At 44.5% G+C, this 16658-nt stretch overlaps 1 protein-coding gene and 1 long non-coding RNA gene across 6 annotated transcripts in view; both read left to right on the forward strand.

Annotated features, from left to right (window-relative positions):
• The first annotated feature begins 8625 nt into the window (after positions 1-8625).
• On the forward strand, positions 8626-9675 carry LOC142411548 (uncharacterized). The gene is made up of 3 exons (XR_012776207.1): positions 8626-8758; positions 9196-9521; positions 9619-9675. It is a non-coding gene; the product is annotated as an uncharacterized LOC142411548 (long non-coding RNA).
• A 2054-nt stretch (positions 9676-11729) lies between these two features.
• NEO1 (neogenin 1) overlaps positions 11730-16658 on the forward strand; it is a 211764-nt gene continuing 206835 nt past the window's right edge. For 4 of the 5 annotated variants that reach the window (XM_075505604.1, XM_075505605.1, XM_075505606.1 and 1 more), the window contains exon 1: positions 11731-12149. In XM_075505604.1, coding sequence (XP_075361719.1) covers positions 12035-12149 — 115 coding nt within the window. In that variant the 5' untranslated portion in view covers positions 11731-12034. Of the gene's footprint in view, positions 12150-16658 lie in introns of all 5 variants that reach the window. The other variant, XM_075505607.1, reaches the window with a different exon arrangement.

Genomic DNA, 16658 nt, shown 5'->3' on the forward strand with positions numbered 1-16658 from the left:
GTGTTTAACTGTAATCACAAAGGGTTGCATTTTTCCCCTTTCCCTGGTGACCCATGAGTGCCCACTTGCTGTCAGTTCTGCATTTCCTCTTATCTTTCACAGAGCTGCAAGCCTTTTCACCCCTTCCTCTAGTGTCTGCTGTACTCCACGTAAAAATTCGATATAGGAGATGAGCTTTAAGATGGGTGTGCTCTATTCAGGTTTACTTAGCACCCTGTGCAGGCTTCCCTTTTTTTTTTTTTTTTTTTAAATCCTCATTCTCTTGTTCAGGTACCCTGGTGAAGGTGTTCTTCTAATGTGAACAACGCTTTTCAACACAAGTGTATATGCTGCTAATTTTTCAGACCATCTCTTTTGCTGTCTGTTGTTTCCCCATACATTTAACAATGGATTCCTTTGGTCAGAGAGAAGATCCCCACTGTATGTGCTGACTTAGAGCAGTTTCACTCACTGCCCAATTTCAAAAGCCTGCTTGTAGCTTTTGGGGGGGTGTTAGTTAAGTTCCTAGCACTGCATAAATTGGTGCACAACTTATAATTAATTAATATCCATTTATTTTTCAGGCTGTGGTCTGCTCACCTTCTGCTGCAGTGTCACCCTGCCTGCCCCGTGCCCATGAAGTACTCTGAATGGGGATTTTGTCCACACTGGCCGCTGCATTGGCATTCACATGTTCTTGATATCATCACTTGAGTTACCCCGTCTTTTCCCAAAGGTAGGGACTGGTTTCTGTTGCTTGCCCCACTGTTCAGTTCCATTGTGCAGGTTTTTTGCAGACTGCTTCTGAACACTACAGATCTGTTGTAGACTTGGATTATTGGATCTCTCTCCTCTCAGCTTTAGTATAGACATGGTGACTTTCCAGTGCTGTTTTAACAGATCAGTTCACTGACCTCAGACCCACAGTTTGAAAGGTTGTCTCCAAGTCAGCTGCTGCGGTGCAGCAGATCCAGTACTGGACTCATGGATGCCCATGTTAATTGTGAGTAAAAAATCTACTTTTGAGTGGTTTGTTCCAAATCCCAGTCAGGATCTGATCTCTTATCTGAGTTCAGTTAGTCTTTCAACACTGCAAATAAGCTATTCAGGTTAAAGAATCACAGAGCTTTCTGTGCTTAGTCCTTCTTTACATCCATCATATCTGTCATTTTTAGGTGAAGTGCAAGATTTCTTAGATTTGTCACTTCTAGCACGGTAGGCATCGTTCACCCACGTCAACTGAAAATTAGTAAAACCTTTCATGCATCAGAACTTACTGTAGCCAGGAACAAGACTAACCTCTTCATCTTTCTGGTTTGGAAATTGCTCACAGTGTGGTATTTGCCTCACTCAGTGTTAGAGTTCTCACTGCTCACTTCCTGTAGCAGGAGCCTGTGCACAGCATGTGCTTCTTCAGGAGTCTTCTGGAGGCACCATACCCCATGGACTACTACATTTGCCAGAAATTGGATGCAATACTTAAAAAAAAAAAAAAAAGAGAGAGAGAATAAGAGAATAGGAGTGTTATGTGAGGTTTTTCTTCTTGATGTCTTTCACTGGTACTTTTTTACAGCTTTCTTTTTCAGCTAAGCATAATACATGAGCGCTGCTCTGTAGTAAAAACACACATTAACAGTATTAGTAGCAGTAAACATCAAAAGTATGTTAGTAATACTATTCCTTGTCTTCCCCTACGCTGCCTTCTCCAAAAGTAGTACTTCCTAGAATGACCTGGCAGCGTGAGAAGTAGTGGCTCACTGCAGATACTGCGACGACAACCCCAGAAGGGCTGGATGAGTGCTACCTGATATCTGGTGAGCGGGCTAGAGGTCAGAAGGAAGAAGCTGGACTACCATTTGAGAGGATGGTTTAGACAAAACTAACAGATCGTGAAGCAAGCGTCAGCCTGAAAGAGGGTTGTAGAGGCAGACTGCAGCCATTTGGGGCTAGAAAAACATTAGATTTGTGAGAAAGCTTTTCTTCCTCTGTCAAATATATCTTATTTGTTACCTGCCTCAGAGGGCTCGCATCTGAAAAATGCCATTTCTTTTCTTCATAGAATGTAAATGTTCATTCCAGATGATATAGACATAAACCTCAATTTCTTCTCAGTCCTCACTGTAAGTTTTTGAACATGGAATGAGAGTCTTTTTGAGAAATGGATTTCTTGTTGAATACATACACTTCTGTACTTTCAGAAATTAAGGGTACTTTTGATAGCCTTAACCTCTTTCTCTACCAATTGCCCATTTTTAGCAATGTAAATTTGTTCCAAACATCTAAATTCTCTCCAGTTTTTTGTAGTGATCCTTCTTAGCTGAATTGCTTTGGGAATGTGAAGGCATCCTTTCTTTTACACAAAATGTCCATTGCCTGTATAGTATAAGAGTATTTTCCTCCCAGATTTCCCTGCCAGCACGTACCTCCCACTACACTGAAGAAGGATATGCCATTTCAAGCTTTGGTCCTTCTAAGAGCATCCCCCCAAAAATGTGTATTAGTGGAGGGGGAAGTAGGTGGAGCAACAGCCCAGGCAACATTTACAATGTGGTGGTACCTGTTCACTAGAAGGTGGATTGGCGCCTTCATCTCTTTTTGGGCCAGGCTGCTCAATGGGCAGTGATGTTCAAAAAACCACTTGATCTCTGTTAGTATGAACTAGCAACCTTTAGTTTCCTGCAGTTCCCTCTGCTCCATTTAGTATCTCTGAATGTCTTTGTGTCTCACTTGGACACAAAGTCACATTCTGACCTCTTTGAAACTCATTTCATATTTCTTAGAATCAATAAACTTCAAATGCAGTAGCAGAAATACCAAGCAGTCAATAAGTCCAGTCAAGTTATGTTAGAAGTAAAAGTGGTGTGTTGTAAGGGCAACATTTTCTTAAGGAACTGCTATTCAGGCATATTTGTTGTTTCAATTAGTCTGATTTACTGGCTCAGTCAGGGGGCTGCAGCCTGTAGCACTCAGACTGTAATTTGATTTCTAAAGCTGCCATTCAGGTACCAAGGAAATAAAAATATGTGGTAAAACCACATCGTGACAGCAGACGTATAGATCCTGATGTGCTTAATGTGCAGCATACCTGTCAGGAAGATACAAGGGTTCACGGCATGATCACCCACATTTCATATCCCATGGGAGTTGCATGTTTTGCTCTCCTGGCTTTGATCACCAGTCCCCTGGGAGGAGCACAGAAAGGTGGCAGACTGGTGGTGTTTTTCCAGAACTGTTGCCCTGAAGGGATGTTTAAACAAAAAAAGAAAGTAAAATTAATGTGTGTGAAAAAGTGCCAGATTGACAGCTTTAGCGAGTAAAAACACTTTACCTATTTGAAGGCTACCCACGTTTTATCTGCTAGAGCTGTCAGCCTAGTACCATTCCTCAGCATGAAATGTATTCTTTTCTTTTTAAACTGTCCTTGTGTCTCCAAATTGCTCAGTCCTGCATCTGAGAAAGATTCAGACAGCACTAATGGGGGTAAGAAGTTGGACTGCTGAAAAATAGGAAGAAATCTTGGCAAATTTGCCCTGGTTTTGGAGATGCTTAAAATTTGCAAGAGGCTAGAAATGATTTACAAATAAAATTTATGCAGAATGATTCAAGGCATAGCTCTGCTTTCAAACTAGAAACTGCTGGGAACAGAAGCTTGTTTCTCTCCTCAGCAAATCAGGGCTGTATCGCTGTTGTTGCTCTCTGGAAAGAGACCTCCATGCTCGCCTCTCAGAACTATGTAACCAAGATCTTGTCTGGATTTTTGCAGCGTGCCCAGGTGCTGCAGCATGACCTCCTGCCTTTCTTGGCAGGAAGGTGCTTGTGAGAGACACCAGACACCATGATCATGGTGCACAGATCATGTGGCAGGATGTCACTGGCAAAAGAAAAGTCCTCCAGGACTACAGGCATCTTTCAGTGGCACCTTACGCATTTGGGGAGTGGAAACCATGTCTAAACGAGGTCTTGGATCTGTTGCTATACAGCACTGGTATCAAGATGTTTAACTTATTGGATAGAGTCAAATTAGGTCTCTGCACTTTTATGCATAGGTAAATTTACATCTAAAACTGCACAGTAAGGTCTTCAAAGCATCTGATACATGAACCTGAAGATCTTTTCTGAAAGGCTGAATTTTACAACTGTTTGAGCTTGTTGCTTTTTCAGATGACATAGTAAAAATGAAGAAGTCCAGTATCTATTCCATGAAAAATCCATTATATTTGTAGGAAATTCCTTCACAGTATTTGAAAGGGTGATGAGTTTTTGAGGAGCATTCCAGTAGAAGGAAGCAGACCCAAAACTCTAACTTTAAAGGGCTGCCTGAGAAGTGTATGAACAAGGTAGTTGCTCATTACAGCAAACAGGACTCTGTCCGTATCCTGACCTGTTGTCTAATGTCAGTATTCTTTCCTGTTTCTGCAGATCATCGTCCCTGTCTTCACTACATCATAGTAATGACGGGTGCCACTGTTTTTAAACTGTGAAATTAGCAGACTGAGGTAATTTTGTTCATATTTACTATTCTGTCACAAGGTTCTAAAACTTCTCTGTGCCTCCAGTTTCTGCCATTTAAAACAGGAGGATACTTAAGCCACTGTTTTCAAATGGGGGCTCCTGGAATCATTATATATGTGTGTATATATATATATTTATATTCCGTTTAAAACACTTGAAGTAGTAGTCTGAGATGTAAGCCAGCCATGACTGCCTGCCTGCCAGCAGCACAGGACGCTTATGGGAGTTGCAGGTGTTGACATAGCAGTCGACTCTATCTAGTCTCAAGTTTTATGCATGAGACTTGCTTGTCCAACTCCAGCTGATCCATTTGTATCTCATGCAGGTAACGTGGTTTTTTCTTTCCACTTCCAGGACTGCACAAACGCAGCTGATCAGCCCCCTGACCAGCGGATGGGTCCCAGACGACAGTGCTGCGTAGCCACCAGGAAGCACGCCTTAGCCTCTTCTGTCATGTGAGTGCAGGGTGTAGGGGCTGTGTGTGTGGGGAAATGGGGAGCAACTGTCATGTGCCAAGAACGAGGGGAACGAAGGATTCCAGCCATATGACACAACACATCAGCTGCATCTATCAGGTAACAAAAAAAAGTGACAGGGTGATGCTGCTGTTAGTAACTTTCCACACTGGGCAGAGGTGAGGTTTAATTAATATCTGTAAAATGTGCTGAGATCACCAGGAGCAATGGACTGTATATTTTCCAGGCATCCTCTGTTGCTGGTCTAAGATTGCTTCTTTGATTTCCCAAGCCCAGAGGCAAATGACTGTTTCTACGTGCTAAGTATCAATTCTCTTCCTTTCGTTCTTAGCCTTTCTCCTCTCCACTTTTTTCCTCTCTGTTTTGAATTGCTCTCAGACTGCTGCAGTCTCATGTCCCTGCCTCCGCTGGCACAGACACCAGGAGAAAATGTGATAGTGTTTACATAGCACTGAAGCACTAGGACTCAGGAGATGTGAGAAGTGAACCTGCTGTACTACCTTTGGTGACTCACAACACCTTTCCATGGTTCTGCTTTCCTTCTAACTTCCTGCCAGGCTAACCTTCTAGACTATCGCCTCTCTGGGGAAAGGACTTGCTTTTATTGTGTGATCGTATGGTGTCTAATACAATAGGACCCAACCTCTGGTAAGACCTTTAGGCACTCCCATTATATGAATGAGAACAAGATTGTTGGTGTCAGTAATTAACATTCTTGTGGGATTGTTGGAAATGCTTTGGCATAAACACCACCTGGAATCCTCGTCTGGCTTATGTAGTTTTTAAGCTGCAGAGGAGGCTGATCCTGTTCACACGAGAGGGCATGGACCATCTGTCTCTTCTCTTATTAGGTGTGCAAAAAGTCTTTCAGTCCAAAGAGGAGTTACAGTACCTCAGTGAGAAGTGGGACACTGGAAAAGTGAGGGCATTGCCAGTGGGGAAGAAGAATGGAGACTCAATTTTCAGTGTGTCTCCAGTAGTGATCTCACCTGAGAACAAAGACTATATGACAAGCACCAAACCAGGGAGAAAAATACCAAACTAAGTGTCACTGATAACATTGTGAATGCCTGTGGCACAGTGTCATCCCATGACAAGCTTCGAGAGATGAAATCTCACTCTGGTTAAATGGATGACAAAAATCCGGTTGACTGCAATAACAGCAGGCTTTCCCCTTGGGGGTTACCTGGATTTCTCTCCTTCTGAATGCCCAGACAGCCACATCCCACATCATTATGCATATTCCAATAACAAATAAATTATTCTTTTACTTTAAAGTGTGGATTGGATTCAGTAAACCCTGCATTTTGGATTCTAAGTTCCCTCTATCTACATCCGAAATCCCTAAATAAACAAACATTGGATTAGACCCAACAGCTCCCTCCACTCAGCAACTGAAGCCGTTAAAAGCATTTCATGCCAACTGCTCCGCTCATATTTCAGACTCTGTTAAACACTGACTCAAATGAAGGAGCTCCATCTTCCTCTCAAACTTCCCAGGGAACCAACCTTGGCTATTAGAAGGTCTGCCTCCATTTATGACCCTCCCTAACTCCAGCGAGGAGTTTGAATTGTTTAGCTGTTGACATCACGAATGACATAAATATGTGCTGGGGTTAGAGGGTTTCTGGCAAGTGGCCCGCTAACCTAGAATTTGCTCTGCAAAGTCAGGAAGATGACTTTTAACCTCAGAGCAGTTTGCAAAACCACATCTGTGACCAATACATAAGAAAAAAAAATCTAGTCCCTACTGAATGATGAAAGACAGCATACCTCACTGGGCACTATGGTGCTGGAATCAGTATGGAGACCTATGCAGGAGTAATCAGACAGGTCAGCGTTGCCAGAAGTCGTCTGTGGATGTAGCTGATGCGTCATACACAAGGGAGGCAGCACAGCAGATTAAACTGAAGGCGAGTTATCTCATAGCTGTTAAGTCTTAAACTTCATGAGCTAGGTCTTTATTTGTGCTGCAGCCCCTTCTTATCCCAAAATTGCCCTAACCAGCTGCTAGAGGATGCCCAGTAATGGAAAATTCTCAGGATAACAATAAGTTGGTGTAACAGTTCAGTGTCACCTCACATCCTGCTAAGCAATAGAGAAATCATCATCAGAAAAATGGACACAACCAGAATGCCACTGAACAGTCGAATCCTAATTTCATCACCCTTCTTGTGGGCAACAGATAACCCAGTGCAATTTACAGGAGCTCTGAAGCGGCTCCAAATCTCAGCAGGAGTCAGAAAGGCTCAGTGCTAGCCTCGGGACTGAGTCGTCACGTGAAGTTGTTGTTGTTCCATAACCTTGCTTCTGCACCAAAAACCAGTAGGCTGGTTTGAAATATGAAGCACCTAAAGCAAAAGACAAAATTTTAATCACTGAAATTAAGGTCCTCCTTTGGATCCCTCTCTGGAGAATACTTTCTGTCTCTGATGATCATGCACAGGCTCCCAAAGAAGGTAAATTTTGAATTTAAAACTGTACAATGTCAATGTGTGAATGACAGCATTAAATCTTGGCTGCAAGGCTGAGATACCTCCAAGAGGAGAAAAACACCTTTTCCACTCAACCGTGTAGCAGTGGCTGAGGTAGTTGAGGTAAATATATTGTCTCCAACTATTAAAAGGTAAAGGAATAATTTATACATGTATATTACATGTTTGCAGCCTAAAGGTGGTGTTGTTTTTTAAATTAAAGAGTTTAAAAGTTTAGAAATGCCAACATTAAGGTGGCCTGTGCAACTGTAATTTGTCCCTTTTGTGCATTTGCATTATGATACACTATTTAATTGTAATTAGATCACACGCTGTTCTTTCGACAGGTTCCTGGCCTCACTCATTGTACAGAATAGACTGTGCTCAGTAAGTAATAATTTTATTTTCTCCTTGCTGTTCACTATGTGGCCCATGCTTTATTTACTGCACACTATTCAAATATTGTTCTGAAGACAGATTTATTCATTTCCTCCTGGGCTTTTTCCATGGTACTCATCAATATGGTATCCAAGTGCTTCACAAACTCTAATTTATTTTCTCAACACTGTTGCGCAGACTGGTGTTACCCTTATTTTACAGATGAGGAACTTAGGCATACAGACAGAATAGTAAAAAATATCTTTTAATTTTAGATATCCAATTAGAAATACTCATGGCCTGATTTTGTCAGAAAATATAACATGGCAAAGCATCTAATTTAGTCAAAAGTTCAATAAATTCTTATTTACTGCAGATATATCTGCAAGTGCTCTTCACTTCTGCAAATCAGACTTCAAAATGTCAAGTTAGGCACCTAGGAAGTGAAGACTGCACAATTAGTACATCGCTGTGAAGTCTTTGTTTTAAGCACTGTGCTTTGCATCCAGTAGGAGTCCTGAGGCTGAAGCCCTTTCCTGGAGCAGCAGTCACCCACCTTAGCCACAGCACCGTGCTTGCTTTCCCTGCAGTTCCTCGTAAGGTACATAAAATACCTACATCTGATTTTTATAGTAAATTAAGTGGATGTTTAGCCACTTACCTTGGTTCCTTGCCCTTGGTTCAGCATCTGAGACAGACTTATCCTTTTGCACTGTCAGCCTTTATTCTGGTATTTCATAACTTGGGAGTGTTTTACTTTGCAGCCTAACTACTGTTGTTTTAATACATGTGTATTTCTCTTCCATTTAGAGATAACCTCAAAAACTCCAGCAATTTAATCCTGTGTTGACATCGATGCAGGCCATCAGCAATGTGGAAAGTTACCCTAGATGAGGAATGTAATAGTTTGCATGCGGTTCAGCACTCAAAGGGGACAAGGTATGTTCTCAGTGTATTTCAGATACTTGCTGCCAGTAGAGACATGACAGTTTTCCAGGTGGTCTTCGTTCCCTTTCCTAAATCCTCACTTTTCTGCTCTGCCTCGCTTCCTCAGTCTCTGTCATTCCCATTTCTACGTGCCTGCCTCTAGTGAACTCCCACCTCCTGTTGCCCTTGCTGTATCCCACACCCAGCCTCAGGGTCGCACGTCCTCTTCTCTTGCCCTGCTCCAGCTCTCCTGTTTGTTCCCTTTTGCCGAGCAAGTTCTCCTTCAGTCCTTAGCCAGATAACGTACTGGTCTTAATTGCCCCAGTCCTCCTGGGTTGCATGTCTTCTCCTGGCAATTTTCTCCCATTCCCAATCTGTTTTTAAGTCTTCTCCCAACAGGCTGGCTTCCAGACTCTTGCTTATGAACCTCACTTTATCCTTCCCTCCAGGCAGACCCAGTTTCCCCTTCCAACTCCCAGTTCCCTTCAACCGCCCCGGAGAACCCGTCTTTCTCCAGACTGTTTGTGCCTGCCAACTTACTCGTCCCGGATCAGTTCTCATCCCCACTGCATGTTATTCAAAGAGCTTCCTGCTCTGCGTTTCCTGAGAGGACTGGAAGGACAGGTTCCCCGCTTGCCCTTCCTACCTTCAGACTTGGCATGGTCCAGAGCAGCTGGGAACTGGAACTGCAGGTCCAACTCTGACTCCCACAGCTGTGGGCTGTGACGTGCTGGGTGAGCACGGAACTGCTGGAGAACTGCACTGAGAAGTGCTGGTAAGCCCCCGCCGAGCGCAAACGGCATTTTCAGTAGGGTTTTTCATGGCAGGGTTTGAGGGAACACCTCTGACAAAGTGACCATTCTCGTTTTCAGACTTGAAGATCCCTGACAGAAGGAACAAAAGAAGTAATGTTTATAATTTAACCAGAGGTATGAACTTAAGATGCTTACATTTCAGCACAGTGGTTAGTCTGGCACTATTAAAAGTGACTTAAGGTAGGATTTTATGATGGGAATTGTTAACCAACTTTAATAGGAGTTATCCTGCCAGTCCTGCCTTTTAATCAGTGCTTCCATTTTCAGTATAAATTACAGTTCGTTGCTGGTAATCCTTCTGTCATATCAGATATCAGTGTAACTCGGCAAGCATAACATGGAGAAACCCAAACATCCTTCTGAGGAGGTAATTATTCATCATTGTGAAAATGCTCCAGGATATTTTTAGTGGAGGACAAACCCACTGTTTTCTGACAGAAACACCAAACAAAATTATAAAATAATGAAGCAAGTTTCACAATGAGACACACTTCAGACACCTGTATTAGCTGATACTTTCTAGTCATGTCAGTGTTTAATTAGTCATGCACATCTCTGCATCCATATGTACAGCAAAATGCACACCTGTGCTTTGGTGCACTGCAAAATGTGTCGGCGTCTGCTTCGCTGAAAAGCCTCTAACTAAACAAATCTGCAAATCCCGCTGGATCAGGGATAATTTCGCGGGAATATAGAGGTTCCTGCATCAAGAGGGACAGCCTTGCCGCATGCACAGAGGTTATTAAGGTAAACTTCCCTGAAATTAGTCCTCAGTTCCTTAGCAGGAGTGCCACTACCAGTGTAAAAGCCTGTTTCTTTCTGGAAGAAATTATTTTAAACTAGTTTTAAAACATTTTGGAATACAAACACACATTTCAGGGGGATGTACCCGTGTTTCACATCTTGCATTGCCCCAGGGGTATGGTTATCTCACGGTTACCACTTCTTGAGCCCCGGTACTACATAATTTATGTGCTGAAAGAGATGATTCAATTAGTCAATAATAAAATGAGCAAGGATAGCATGCACATTGTAAAAATACGATTTAGTGGGCAACAAGCTGAGATGGAAAAAGATACAAGGGTACACTTCATATGATTAATGAAGGAGCAATGTATATTTATAGCTCTTATTGTGTCTTTTGTAAGGATAGGGGATCCAACAGTAAGACTAAAACCGGCTGGTAACGATGCAGCATTCAAATGATTCGGATTTGAATGGCAAACGCTGTATAAAACTAATTACCCCCATGAGGATGAAAATACATTTCATTCGCCTTTTCAAAGTATGTTTGGTCTTTTCTTCACATTTATCCTTTAGTTTGTTGAGAAACATGATTATGAAAGTCGACATTCCCAAACTGAGCAGCAGACACCCCCCCCCCCCCTCCCGAAAACAAGTTTCTGCAAGATATTTTTACAAGAGTAGTGATTTTTTTTCTCTCGGTAGCTCTGGAGACAGGATTGCCGCATGTCCCCGCCGGTTCCCAGCAACACGCAGCGCAATGACTCGCTTCGCAGCTACTCCTCCGAGTCGCCAAATTTGCAAGGATAACCAGACTGGCGCTTTGTTTTTGCATGTATTCATGCACGCAACGTGTGCAGCTTTTGCAGCCGCGCAGGGCTTTGGGTAAGAAAGGAGAAAATGGAAGTTCATTTCACTGAAAGACAGGAACTTTATTGCTTCGCTCCCATCGTGGCCGTCTGCAACACTAGCAGGACGGGTATCAGGAGCGACGTGCCACCGAGACCTGCCGAAACGCGGGGTTTGGTCCCGCGCTGTCACCCCTGCAGCCCGCGGGATCGGCCCGCGGTGCCGCCTCCTCGCCCCCCCCCCCAGGAGCTCCCTTCAGGGCCGAGGGAGCCGTGCCAGCCGCGGCAGAGCGGTTCCGGCCAGAGGGGACGGCGGCTTGGCCCGCCCCAACGCTCCCGCCTCATGCCGCCCTTCCCCGCGGGCGGGGGCGCCGCGCAGGCGCGGTGGCGGGCGGCCGGGCGCGCGCACACCTGGCGCCGGGGTCGGCGGCGGCGGCGGCGGGAGGGAGGGCGCGCGCGCGCCGCCGCCTCCCCGGCAGCGGCGGGGGGGAGGGGAGGAGCGCGCCAGCGCATGCGCGCGGAGGGGCGGGCCAGGGGGTGTGTGGGGGGGGGGTGGAGGCGGGAGGGAGCGAGGGAGGGGAGGAGCGCGCGGCGAGCGCCCCTCTGGCTCCGTGCGAGGGAGCCGCGGAGCCCGGTGCTGGGACTGGCCCGAGATGGAGTGAGCCCGGCCGCTCCCGCCCTCCTAGCTGGCCGCTCTCCGAGGCGGCTGCGCGAGCCCCGCCGCCCGGCTGAGGGCCGTCTCCTCGGGGTGCCGCAGGGGCGCAGCCCGGCGGTGGACGAGCGGGGAGCGCGCCCCGGCCGGCAGTCAGGCAGGCAGGAGGAGCCCCCCGGGGGAGGGGCTGGCGCTGGGTGCCCGGCTGCCGGGCGCGGGGAGCGGAGCGATGGCGGCGGGGAGAGCCCGGCGGCTCCTCGGCTCCCTCTGGATCGCCCTTCTCCTCGGGCAGCCGGACCCGGCCGGCGCCGCCGCTCGGAGCGGCTCCCAGAGCCTCCTCGCAGGTAAGGAGCCGGGCGAGAGCCTGACAGCGGCGACGCCGGGGGCCGGCGGGCGCCGGGGGGGCGGCGGCGGCGGCGTCGCGGGGAAAGAAGGGTACGGCGGGCCCGGGGGTGCGAGGGAGCGGCTGAGGGCGGCGGTAGGTGCGCGGGGGGCGCCGAGGGGGCATGCGGCGCGGCGGGCGCGTTGGCCCCCGGGGGCTGCGGCAGCCGCCGGGGGGGGGGGGGGGGGGGGGGGAGCAGCAACGGGCGCTCTCAGCACGGCGGTGCCGGCAGCCCGAGGCGGCCCGCGAGAGGCGAGCGGTGGCGGCTGCCCGCTCCGCGCCTCCCGGTTCCGCGGAGGTCCGCTGTGCTTGTACGAGCGGGACGGTCTCAGCGGCGGTGCGCGCACCAGCAGAGGCCACTGCACACCTCTGTAAGCGGGCGGTCATCCCTGCTAGCGCCTGGCGCGGGGAGGAAAACAAGAGACACCTGAATCCCTTTTCTGCAGCATAAATGCTTCAGCGAATCACCTGTGCTTCGTGCTCTGCCCGCCGTCTGTGGGCAGGAGCACACGTGAAATGAGTAGGGGCACAAACGGGCTCTGTCTGAGCTGCGAGACCCGGCGAGCGTTAGTGGAACCGGTAGGGACTCGTTACCGGAGAGGAGATGACAGACAACCTGTGGAGAGAGGGTAACTTCCCTGAAAACTGTGCCGCAGTAGCCCAGAAATGAGCGATCTGGCAGCATTTCAGTCGCTGTAGTTCTCACACCTTTTACTATTGTTACCTTTAATGATCCATTATTGAATCCTGCTTCTTTATAGGCTATGAAAAACATAATCTCATCCAGATGAAGCATGGTGTGTGTATGAGAAGGCTTTCTAAAAAGGCCCTTGCAAAAGACCGTAGAAGGCTCCCTAGTTTTGCACTAATGTTATCTGCTTGTTTTGAAAAATGTTGGCTTTAAAAAGTAACTTTTTTTTTTCCTCGTCAGCAACAAAATAGTATAAAGCTTGAAAAAAAATCTGGTCTTGAATGTTGAATGCTGGGATTTTTTTTAAATACTCCCCTGTAGATTGAATCCTGATATTTTAAAAGAAGCTCTGTGCAAGTGGAATTTGGAAAAAACTGCTAGTTAAGTGAGTAGTTTTTAGCAACTTGGAAAAGTGAGAGTGGTTAAACTGATATTAAATGGTGTAATTGTCCTATTGCAAATCACAGTAGGCAGAAATGTCTGTGGTAGTTCTCATCTTAGATACTACTGATGTAACCATGTATGCTTATTCCTGTTGACAGGGAATATATTTATTTATTCTCTTACACAGTACAAGCTTTGCAGATTCCAAGTCCAAAGCAGATATTTTTTACCTTTTGAAAAATATTATACTTGGACTCAAAGATCTTCAGAGTATGTGTGATAGATAAGTTATTTTTTTGATGTGTAAAATCTTACCACGTGATGATTCTTTTTCAGTATTTACTGCTCTGCTGACAGCTCACTGTAGTTACAGTTGTGTTGGTTGCTCTTTGCTACTTTAAAAAAATCCTTTATGCTTGTGAAGGATCCATAATTCTTATGGATAGGTGAAGTTTTATCTGTTGAAGCCAAATACGTGAATTAAGTCAGCAAAGGGGGAGTGTTGTGCTGAAACATGAAATAAAACCTTCATTGAAGCTGACTGTTTATCGGAGCAGGAATTTAGAAGTATCATTGTGGAAATCTTGGAAGTTCTGGTGAACCCCTACTCCCTCCTTTTCCTCTCTTGTGAAAAGTGCTTTTATGCCCTATTGATGGGTACTGTCCTGTTTCATCCCTGCTAAGGACCAGGAGCTGGGCTTTTCCTAACCCTGAGGGTGTACCACTTATTTAAGAGGGAGTGAGTAACTGAGGAGGGAGAGGCTTTCTTGATTCTTTGTCTCAGTGAAGATGAGATACTTCATGTATAGTGGATGAACTTCATCTTAATTCACACTATTTCCCACCTGATTATTTTTTCTTAAATAGAGGATGTTCCACATATTTTCATATTTGGCAGGTGGGAGAGGGATGTTCAAGTCCCTCCCTGCTTGTAGGAGAGGGAGTCAGGTACAGGCGTTCGATGTCATGCGTGAAAGTGCTCCCCTTTGTGTTTTAGGTGCAAGGGTGATAGTGCAGTCTTCTGTCCCATGTTTTGTGTGAAGCTTGATCTCTTTAGTGTGCTCTGAGGAGTCTTGTTAGGTTGGTGTGAAGGGCCAAAGAGGCAGAGGAACACCTAGTTATTAGGTCCAGATGGAGGTTTAGCTGTGAGACTTGTGGCTCTGCTTGTTGAGACTGAAGTGCTGTGTGATATGTCCAGAGCAGTAGGTTTTTAATGCAAGAAAAAAAAAAAAGCTGGCCATTTGGTGTTTATAAAGATGACATAAGTGAGCAGAAGTTACAGTTTTGGAAGCCCATATTCTTTGTATGTAGCTGTGTACGTTTGAGTGACATTTGATCCTATTTATAAATAGCCAGTCATTGCTTTCTGAAGAAGAAAAGAGTGTAGCTGAATTATTTTAGGAAAAAACTGTGTAACTATTTATTTGTGTATCTGCAAACATTAGTGTGTTTCCTAGTCTGTTTGGTTGCTTTGCAAATAAGGTGAAATGAGCTACTGATTTTTAGAATTAGGACAAAATCTCTCTTAGCTAAGGGAATAAAACAAAAAAAAAATCAGTAGTAAGGAACAAGCATCAAATTAAGCTAAATCCTGATTCTTGTAACTGTTTGAAACTGACTTGAGATTAACATAAAAACCTTGATCTATACAGGATTGCATTACTAAGAATAAAATTGAAGTTGGTGTCACTTAATTTTTAGTAGAAAAGCTGTGATAACCTATATACACCATTAAGATTGCAAATTAGATTATTCAAAAGCAGGAAATTTGTTCTGTCTATCCCTGGTGTTCTTGAAGTCCTTGGAATCAATATGTATTTTGTTGTTAAAGGATAAACTGGCAGTTTTGGAAGTCCGCAATCAAATGCAATTAGAAATTGGTGGGCACAAATGCTGCACAAGACTCCCAGAACCGAACAGGTCTTTTTAGCAACACGTTGATTACAGATCATTGGTGCACAATGTGGTGCTATATAGAATGCTTCTTCTAGGGTGTGAGACTGATGTGTTGAAAGCTAAAGAAGGTGGGAGCATAGATCATCTGGGTTCCTTAGGAACATAAGGTCATAATTTGTTTCTGTTTTGTATGTACTTCTTGATTATTTCTAAATATATCACAAGTTAAAAATAGACTAGAAATATTCAGGTTTCAATGACATCCCAAATCACTTAAGCACGGGTCTCCAGTTGATATTCCTGTTTCATATAAATATGGTGTCAGCCACGTGTATTGTGGGTGTCGTGTATGATCCGATAGAAGCAATTTGATTGCTTGTAGCTCCTGTGATGTGCAGAGACCGGTGCTACTGCTTATATACATGTATAAATAGGCAACAGTGAAAAGGTCTCTTGATGCTGGAGCACATTTGTCATGAGGGTGAACTATTGTTCTAATAATCTGTGAATCAGGATACCTTTTATGGGGGTTGTGGTGATGCATTGTCACTTGTCCTCGGCTATAAGTGTCTAAGTTGCGTATGGCTTTTGCAGTGTGTGTTTATTTGTTTTATTAGTCACCTAAGAAAATGATTTGACTTGCTTATGAAGCTATCCTAATAAACTAACATTTCAATTTAAAAATTATAAGATGTGCGTACACACCTGTGCCTGATACTTATCACAGTGAAAAATAGTGAACAAAAATTGTCATTAAAAAAAAAAAAATCACTTGGCATAGTTACCTCCCACTAACTTATCAGTGCAATTTAAGTAAGGAAATTACACGCTGTAGATTTTTCTTTATATAAATAAGAGTATTTGGTTATTCCTGATGGTAAAATGTTGTGATTTGCAAGACATTAACCTTCAACCAAAAATTCTCAGAGAAGTCTGAAAACTATGTAGGCACCTAATGTGTGTTTGCTGCGTTGCCAGGAAGAGGAGAGTGATAAGGAGTGGGCATGGAAATGGAGTGGGAGTTTAAGAAAATTACACAAAGAGCAATATGATATGTTTCTTAACCTTTACTTTCAAACTATAAAAACATTTAACTTGTGCAACATCAGCCTGAGTTTGATACAGGTTTTGAAAGCAAATTTTTGTACCATCACTGGTTTGGCATGGAAATAATTTTGTGTATAAAATGTATGCCAATATGATAGATTTGTAGTGCCGATTTGTAGATAACTTTTCTAAACATGCAGTATTTTTATATATGTAGGATTTTAGAAGTTTCATTTTGTACTGTCTGTGAGGAGGTATAACTGAAATTCTTGCTAATAACCAATTAATGCTTGTTTCCCATAAGGAACCTGTCCTAGTGTCAAAGTCAGTGGAGGGGAGGCTTCATTCTGCTCCCGTTTAACCAGTTTGTAGGGATTTCAATGGCTGCAGTATTAGAATTCAGTTGGCTGCAGGGCCAAGATTGCAACTTCTCATGCGTTCAACTTCAATGCT

The sequence above is a fragment of the Mycteria americana genome, chromosome 6 (assembly GCF_035582795.1).
Source record: "Mycteria americana isolate JAX WOST 10 ecotype Jacksonville Zoo and Gardens chromosome 6, USCA_MyAme_1.0, whole genome shotgun sequence".
NCBI classification, from domain to species: Eukaryota; Metazoa; Chordata; class Aves; order Ciconiiformes; family Ciconiidae; genus Mycteria; species Mycteria americana.